A 9,439-nucleotide genomic window follows, 5' to 3' on the forward strand; every position below is an offset into this window, starting at 1 on the left:
TGGGGGGAGGGGGGGGGGTTGATCTGTGGAGGAGCTGGGGTGGGTAAGTTTTCTTTTTCTTTGTTTACGGGGGTGCGGGAGGTGGATGCTGACATGGGTGGAGTTGGTGTGGCGCAGTTGATTAACGGGGGTATGGCGGCAGATATCTTGGGGAGGACCAGAGGGTGCGAGGTGTGGACCTGGTTAAAGAGGGGCTATGGTTGAGGCCCCCCCCCCCCCCCCGGAACCCAGTTAATTACGTGAAATGTTCGGGGGTTAAACGGGCCAATTAAGAGGTCTTGCGTTTCTGTGCTATTAAGGAGTTTGAAAGTGGACGTGGTGTTTATTCAGGAGGTGCATTTGAAGATGGGGGACCAGACAAGATTGGGGAAAGGCTGGGTGGGGCAGGTATTCCATTCGGGGTTGGATATGAAGATGAGAGGGGTGGTAGTGTTGATCAATAAGAGGGTGGCTTTTGAGGTGGGCAGCATAGTGACAGATCCTGGGGAGTAGTTTTGTATGGTAAGTGGGAGGTTGGAGCCCATGCTGCTGGTGAATGTGTATGCCCAAATTGGGATGATGTACAGTTTTTGAGGCGGGTTTTGGCAAACATCCTGAACCTGGACACGCACTGGCAGATTATGAAGTGGGGGACCCATACGTTGGACTGGTCGTGTCCTAGATTCCTGAAGGCCATGACAAAGGCGTGGTTGGGGTTTATGGAACGCATGGGAGGGGTAGACCTGTGGCAGTTCGAGAGGCCGAGGGCGGAAGAATTTTAGTACTTCTCGCACGTCCACCGGGTGTATTCCTGGACAAGGTGCTGTTGGCAGGGTGGTTGGATCAGAGTATTCGGCGATCGTGGTGTTGTTTGACCTTGCGCTGCATTGGGTGGAATTGCGGGTAGCAAAGGGGAGTCCCCAACGGCCGCAGTGGAGGTTGGATGTGGGAATATTGGCGGATAAGGTTTACGAAAAGATAGGGGTGGCTATGCGGAACTATGTGGAGCAGAATAAGACGGGATGAGGTCTCCACCTCCACGTTGTGGGAGGTGCTGGCAAGGGGGGGGGGTTATCTCAATCTGGGCGCACAAAGAGAGGGTGGAGTGGGTTGAGAAGTTGAGGTTGGTGGAAGCCATTTGGAGGGTGGACCAGAAATACTCCAATATGGTGTTGAAGGAGAGACAGAAGCTCCAGATGGAGATTGGGCTTGTGTCCACAGGAAAGGCAGTGGGGCAACTACGCTGAGCCAGTGGGACAGTTTATGAACATCAGGAAAAAGCCGGCAGGATGCTTGTGCATCAGCAAGGGAAATTGGGCAGATGAGAGATGGAGGAGGTGAATGGGGTATTTGAGACTTTTTACCGGAAATTGTATAGCTCAGAGCCTCCGGTGGGGGATGAGGGCGCAACGCGGTTTTTGGATGGGCCGGAGTTCCTGAGGGTGGCAGAGGCGGAGTTGCAGGGACCGGGGCCCCCAATCGGGATGAGGGAGGTAATGAATTGCGTAGGGTCAATGCAGACAGGGAAGCCCCCGGGTCCTGATGGGTTCCCAGCCGAGTTCTACAAAGAGGTTTGGGTCGGGGTTGGAGCCCCTGTTAGCCGAGATGTATAACGAGTAGGTGGAGAGGGGCATGCTTCTCCCATGCTCTCTCAGGCCTCGATATCACTCATTTTGAAGAAGGACCCGGAGCAGTGTGGGTCTTACCGCCCGATTTTGCTGTTGAATGTAGATGCGAAGCTGTTGGCGAAGGTACCGGCAACGCGGATAGACGATTGTGTGCCGGGTGATAGGTGAAGACCAGATGGGATTTGTGAAGTGGTGGCAGCTGTCGATGAATGTCCGAAGGTTACTGAATGTCATTACAATCCCCTCGGAGGACCAAGAAGTGGAAGAGGTTGTGACGATGGACGCGGAGAAAGCTTTTGATCGGGTGGAGTGGGTGTACTTATTAGAGGTGGTGGGGCGGTTTGGGCAGGGATTTGTGGACTGGGTTCAGCTGTTGTATAAGGCGTCCAAGGTGAGTGTTTGGACTAACAAGGTCAGCTCGCATTAGTTTGAATTGCATCAGGGGACGAGGGTCCGCTCTCCCCACTGCTCTTTGCCCTAGCAATTGAGCCGCTGGCAACAGTGCTTAGGGCCTTGAGGGAGTGGAGTACCGCGGTTCTTTGTACACAGACAATCTCCTGCTGTATATTTCAGACCCGGTAGGAGGCTTCAACAGGATCATGGAGTTTTGGGGGGAGTTTGGCCTCTTTTCGTGATAGAAGCTCAATATGGGGAAAAGTGAGATTTTCCGAATTGAAAAATTTTTTGTAGAGTACCCAATTCTTTTTTCCCCCCAATTAAGGAGCAGTTTAGCATGGCATTAGCATTGACCCAGCGAACTTGAACATTCACATGTTCTGCACATCTTTTTGGGTCGTGGGAGTGAGACCCATGCAGAAACAGGGAGAATGTGCAAACTCCTTGCAGGGCAAGGTCTTGGACATATATGAGGAGCTGTTGAAGAGAGAGAGAGAGAGAGAGAGAGAGAGAGAGTGCCTCGGTGGAGTAGGTTCGGCTTAAGTGGGAGGTTTTAAGAGTTGCATGAGGTTTTGGGGGCTGGAGTGTGGAGTGAGACTTTACAGAGGGCTAATGCATCTTCATTGTGTGCAAGACTAAGTCGCATCCAGTTTTAAGTGGTACATGATGTTGTCCAGGATGTGCTGGTTCTTTCCAGGGGTGGAGGTTGGGTGTGGGTGGTGTGCAGGGAGGCCGGCGAACTATATCCATATGTTCTGGGCGTGTCAGAGTTTGGGAGGATTTTGGACAGGATTTGCAGATACAATGTCAAATATTTTTGGGGGCAACATTAGCTCAGAGTCCAGAGGAGGCAATATTTGGAGCGTCAGGGGATCCGGAGTGCAGGTGGGGAGAGAGGCCAATGTTTGGCCTTTGCCTCACTGATAGTCCGGAGGTGGAATTTGTTGTGCTGGCGGGACTCAGAGCCGCCGAGCGCAGGGGTATGGGTGAGCGATTTGGCAGAGTTCCTGCACTTAGAGAAAGTTGAGTTTGCCAGCGGTGCAGAGGAGGAGTTCTCCTAGAGGTGAAAGCTGTTCATTGACTTTGTTGAGGAAGATTGAGCCGTTAGAAAGGGGTGGGGGGGGGGGGGGGTGGGGGGGGGGGAAGAGATTTTTGTGGGGTATTTCCTGTTCTTCTTTGTTATGTATATATTTGAAAATGGGATTTTGACCCAGCGAACTTGAAGGAATGGTTATATAATTCCAAGTCAGGATGGTGAGTGGCGGAGGGAACTTGCAGGTGGTGGTGTCCCCATGCATCTGCTGCTCTTGTCCTTCTAGGTGGTAGAAGTCTCGGGTTTGGAAGGTGCTGTCAAAGGAGTCTTGGGGCGTTGCTGCAGTACCCACTGCTGCCACTGTACATTGGCAGTGGAGGGGGTGATTTGTCCTGGATGGTGTCAAGCTTCTTGAGTGTTCTTGAAGCTGCACTCATCCAGGCAAGCAGAGAGTATTCCACCACACTCCTGACTTGTGCCTTGCAGATGATGGCCAGACTTTGATGAGTCTAGAGGTGAGTCACTCTCTGCAAAAGACCTTGGAAAGATAAAGTTTCAAAACTTTGAGCAGCAGGTGAAGTTAGCCGTTTCATGCTGATACTGTTGTATTAGCAATGAAATTAAATGAAAATCGCTTATTGTCACAAGTAGGCTTCAATGAAGTTACTGTGAAAAGTAACTTCAATGTGAGTGATATTTTCTTTTTTTAAATTTAGAGTACCTAATTATTTTTTCTAATTAAGGGGCAATTTAGCATGGCCAATCCACCTAACCTGCACATCTTTGGGCTGTGGGGCGAGACCCACGCAGACAAGGGGAGAATGTGCAAACTCCACACAGACAGTGACTCGGGCAAGGATCGAATCCGGGTCCTCAGCGCCGTGATGCAGCAGTGCTAACCACTGCACCACCTTCCACGACTGGTACCCAATTGTTCAGTTTGCAGTAGTGTAATAAAATGTTTCAAAATTCTTCACTTGAGCTGGGAAAAGAACCAAGAGGGTCTGGAAAATACGCAAAGGGAGGCAGAAGAGCCACATGTAATTCTGTGTTGGGTTTAGGGTTTAAGGTTTAACTATCTGGAACAAGGATATCGTCAGATACAACTTACCCATTTCATACATTTTCTAGGTAAATGAAAAAAGGTTCAAAGACCTTTCTACAGAGACGGTGCTCCCTTTGGTGTGTGTAAAACATACAATTTTTCATTCAGAAATGCTATCATTTAGGGTAATTCTGTTTATGCAATGAAGCATGTGCAAAACTCAAATTTCACTGCTCAAGGAAATGTTCAAATAAAAGTATGTAATTAGCAATTTAATCTGCAGTCATTGAGTTAAGCAACTATCTGAATATCAATCCAATCATCATGAATTCACAATGCACCATGGACTTATGATCCAGGTATATCATTACAACTCACTGCACTTGGAAATAAAAGAGCCATCGTTGTTGTGTGTCAGAGTGAAGGAGGGAAACAAATGAACACAATCTCCAGGAACTATTAATCAGTAGCTCATAATGTATTGCCTTGCTTGACATGTTATGCAACCATTATACTTCTTGAACATGTTCAAAGATATTTACAAATTCAAATGAAAGAAACTGGACAAAGCTAATAGTGTTTTTACTGTTCTGACGCAGAAAGAAGAGTTCAGAAAGGAAAGTTACAAATCAACTTTTTTTTTTGAAACATTCAACTATCTAAACAAGTTGCTATGTAACCAATTTTGCAAGTCATCAAAACCTTATCAAGTATACAGCACAAACCAGGTGGCGCAGTTGTTAGCACTGCTGCCTCGAGGTGCCGAGGACCCGGGTTCAATTCCGGCCCCGGGTCACTGTCCGTGTGGAGTTTGCACATACATTCTCTTCGTGTCTGCTTTTGTATCACCCCCACAGGGTGATGTGCAGGGTAGGTGGATTGGCCACGCTAAATTGTCCCCTGATTGGAATTTTTTCAAATAAAGTATACAGCACAAAATACCTTGAGCATTTCCTTCAGGAACTCTTATATTTAAAGCATTATAAATCTAAAGAAAGTTTAATGAAATAAACATAATGAATAGTCTTTGAGGAATCAGGAAGGTGATCCAATAATTGAGCAACACAGGTCAGAAATATCCTAATTAAAGTCTTAGCCTGTGCTGTTACCTTCTCAGCTGGAACAGCGGCAGAGACAATATAATTTACTTCCGCTTCCATGGCTTGGAGAAGAAATAAGAATTTAGCCTCGACTTTCAGGGGAACTCTGGGTATTAATCAGGATCCATCGCGAGTGTGGAGGCCAACTACAATGACCCCGAGATCAGCTAACAGGCATGTACAAGACAGGGACAGTGGGCTAAATTTTACCAACCCCTGGGTGATGAGAAAGGGCAAAAGAATAACAGGAGTCATGAAGAAATGGCTCTCTAATGTTGTCCCACAGATGGGGAAGTGTCCCAGCAGTTGCAGGGTGAATCTGCTGCCCGCTCCATGGAGACAATCAGTCGATTTGCGTAATTAAAGTCCCAATTGCAGGCACTTTTATGAGGCTGTTGTCTTTTTGCTGATGGTCAAACAATCTCGTGCTGCATTGGGAGGCTGCCAGTTGCATGGTGGCTCCATGAGCCAAAGAGGAGTTCACTGTCACCAAGAGCAACACACATGGTCTCAACAATCTCCGGGAGGGATTTCCCCTCCACCCCATCGGGCCTCTCAAATTCAGCCTCCTAAATTTCAACTTCCAAATACCTGTCCCAGGCACCTTCATTTTGAGGTGCCAAGATATTGTGTCAGCCTCAACAGTGCCTACTTTGCCCAGTGGCACTGCTTACGCTTCAGAGCTGCTTGACCCTCTGCATCAGGAACCCACCTGCTACCCTTACTTGCCAATTAGGAGGCCATCTGCAGTAAACGTGCCGAGCTGGTCCCACTGCTGGCAAGTACAGGCTTGGGAACGGGGAACGGTTTTCACTCTTGACATAGGGGTCCCAAAGTCCATGGTAAAATTCTGTTCATTGACAACTGTATCCTCCTGGTCTGAGCAGCATACTCGTTCATCAGGCAAACCTTTCTCATATTCACTGTTCCTTCCCCATACCTTTGCAAGTTTTTTCTTCCCTTTTTGAAAGTTTTATTGTCTAGCAATGCTACCGTGGGCAGCACGGTAGCATTGTGGATAGCACAATTGCTTCACAGCTCCAGGATCCCAGGTTCGATTCCAGCTTGGGTCACTGTCTGTGCAGAGTCTGCACATCCTCCCTGTGTGTGTGTGTGGGTTTCCTCCGGGTGCTCCAAAGATGTGCAGGTTAGGTGGATTTGCCATGATAAATTGCCCTTAGTGTCCAAAATTGCCCTTAGTGTTGGGTGGAGTTACTGGGTTATGGGGATAGGGTGGAGGTGTTGACCTTGGGTAGGGTGCTCTTTCCAAGAGCCAGTGCAAACCCGATGGGCCGAATGGCCTCCTTCTGCACTGTAAATTCTATGTAAATCACAAGCCCTGGAATAAAAAGTACCACAATGCAACCAATTCCATATCAGGTTGATCCAACAGCACTTCCAATAATCCATACGATACTCAACTATTTGCACAATGTATTCCCCGAATGCCAGTCTTGCAGGTGCATTTAGCTGGCTTTGTATTCCTGCAATGATGCCCCAATGGCCACAGCGTGGCTGATGGAAAACTACTGACTTTCAATGGGAGATAGCCTTGCAAGATGTTCTCCAGTGGCTCTTAGCCCTGAGCGTCCAACTTCAGGCTGCTCCATCTCAGCATGGGTGATGGCAGTCGGCGCTAGCTGGCTGCTGGAGCATTGGCAGACTGGCAGCTGCAGGAGTACGAATGCCGTAATCCTAAGAATTGTTCCCACTGTCATTACCCCAGGGCAGCACGTCAGCGATCCACTTAATCTAAGCATATAGAATTGCATTGTTTCTGCCTGAGCTGGAATGGAGGCTGAGACATCGTCCAGCAGATGCTGCGTCACTGTTGAATCTGCAAGTGCTAACATCATGGTCATCACTTCCATGCTGGAAATAATAGGCTCCAAGCATTGAGCAAAGCTCTGCACCAAATTGCAGCCAGAGTCCAACATGCTCCTTGACAGTGAGAACAGGTTTTCTGGCAAGCCTGCCAATGCATCAAGCATTTTTGCATGCATCAAGCATTTTTGCATGCATGCCCTTTTCACAGTAACTTCATTGAAGCCTACTTGTGACAATAAGCAATGATTATTATTATTATTAGCTTTTTACTGCATGTTGTTCCATCAAAATTATCTGATTTCTCTGCAGTAGAACTCATCTGCCACTTTGTCTTCCAGGGGGCTGGTACATGCACCCCTAGGCTGGTGAGTCACCGTAGGCAGATCCCGCCTCTATTGCGAAGGCAATGAGTATGACTGAGATACTAAATGAATAATTTGCAGCTGTCTTCACAGAAGAAGATGCTGCCAATGCGACATTTGAGGGAGAGGTGACAGAGAAACAGATAAAAAAGTGGTAGTTAAGAGGTTGACAGTACTCAAAGTAGGAAAGCCTCCTGGTCTGGATCTTATGTAGCCAAGGCAGCTGAGAAAATGAAGGGTGGAAATAGCAGAAAATGGCCACAAAATTCCAATTCTCCTTAGATATGGGAACGTGCCAAAGACCGGAGGTTTGCAAATTTAACACCGCTAGTCAAAAAAATGGGAGAAGTATAAATCTGTAAAAGGTCAGGCCAGCCCAACATTGATGGTGGAGAAACTTTCAATAACAGAAACCTCAGAGATATAGTAAATAAAGAGAGGATAATAATACACTTCAGGATAACCCTTCAGGTTAGTTGACAAAAGAATCAGAGGCAACACAACAGAGTATTTTTGACCCAGTAAATTATCAATAAAAGCTATGATCTGGAATGCACTGTTGAAAGTATGTGCACATCCAATAATAACCTTCACAAGGGGGTTAGATGATTTTTAAAAAAAAATTATTACTTTATCAGTTACAGTTGGGCAGCATGGTAGCATAGTTGCTTCACAACTCCAGGGTCCCAGGTTCGATTCCCGGCTGGGTCACTGTCTGTGCGGAGTCTGCACGTTCTCCCCGTGTCTGCGTGGATTTCCTCAGGGTGCTCCGCTTTTCTCCCACAGTCCAAAGATGTGCGGGTTAGCTGGATTGGCCATGCTAAATTGCCCTTAAGTGTCCAAAAAAAAGGTCAAGTGGGGGTTACTGGGGTAGTAGGGTAGATACGTGGGGTTGAGTAGGGTGCTCTTTGTAAGGGCCGGTGCAGACTCCATGGGCCGAATGGCCTCCTTCTACACTGTAAATTCTATGATAAAGCCAAAGCTCAGAGTGTGGACAAAGGCAAACTCCTAATCCAGCTCCTTGCCTGCTCCAAAAAACAATTCAAATTGAATCCAATTCATGGTCCCCACAAGGGAGCCATATCAGATCCGGTAAGTAGTTTTACAACACCAGGTTAAAGTCCAACAGGTTTGTTTCGATGTCACTAACTTTCGGAGCGCTGCTCCTTCAGATCCAGGCATTACACCTGACCTCACGCTCACCTTAGCCAAAAGGCCGAGAAGATGAATATTTGCGGGGGAGGGGGAAGAATGTGAAAAGAGTAGAGGACTGGATTTAATTGGATAGCAGTTTCAAGTGTCAGCACAGCTACGGCGGGCCGAATAGCCCCATTCGGTGTTGAATAATATAACTTTATGTCACCCCCGATGTTTCATAACTTAACAAACTAAATTGTTTGGCTTCCTACATGCGCAATGCTCGGTGCCTGGATTATTTGGAAAACGTTTTTATTAAGTTTGTTTTCGTTTGTTGAGATGTGAAACATTACAGGTGAAGAGCACAGGAGAGTTTAATGTTTCATGACTCAACAAACTCTCTAAATTAAGTAGGGAACTGAGTCAAAACTTTAAAAAAAAAATAACCTCAACCTAGGTGCGGAGCATTATTTACAGCACTTTACGTGATCAGAGATGGTTATCAGTAAAAGTAGTTAACTACTCACAGGCATGACTCCAGACTGGATCCAGAAGCAAGTGGAATAGAGAGCCATGTTGATATGAATTACCAGAATGACGAAGCCCGATCTGGAGTCTTTCTCTGGACCTGCCATGGTCTCCCCTCTGTTTGATGCGGGTTTCCACCTCAGTCTCTTGTGCACCTATCATCAGCCTGACTGTGTGGAAGTGTCCCGCGACACGGCAGCCAGCCTCCACCGGCGGACCTCCCAATCGCAGCACAGAGGCGGCACTCGCCGGCCAAACAGGGTGGGGAGTTGATACAGCAAATCAATGTCGTCCCCCAGTCACCACAGGCACCCCAAACAGATCGACTGGAGCAGTCCAGCAGGCGGGGGGAGGGCCAGGCCGGCGGATCCCGCCCCCTTTCTCTCTGATTGGATAACCAACAT

At 47.6% G+C, this 9,439-nt stretch overlaps 1 protein-coding gene across 1 annotated transcript in view; it reads right to left on the reverse strand.

Annotated features, from left to right (window-relative positions):
• Positions 1-9,401, reverse strand: part of slc67a1 (solute carrier family 67 member 1) — a 192,598-nt gene extending 183,197 nt beyond the window's left edge. The window contains exon 1 of the mRNA XM_072518961.1: positions 9,035-9,401. Coding sequence (XP_072375062.1) covers positions 9,035-9,142 — 108 coding nt within the window. The 5' untranslated portion in view covers positions 9,143-9,401. The remainder of the gene's footprint in view (positions 1-9,034) is intronic.
• Positions 9,402-9,439: the final 38 nt, after the last annotated feature.

Source organism: Scyliorhinus torazame, chromosome 10, assembly GCF_047496885.1.
Source record: "Scyliorhinus torazame isolate Kashiwa2021f chromosome 10, sScyTor2.1, whole genome shotgun sequence".
In the NCBI taxonomy this organism is placed as follows: Eukaryota; Metazoa; Chordata; class Chondrichthyes; order Carcharhiniformes; family Scyliorhinidae; genus Scyliorhinus; species Scyliorhinus torazame.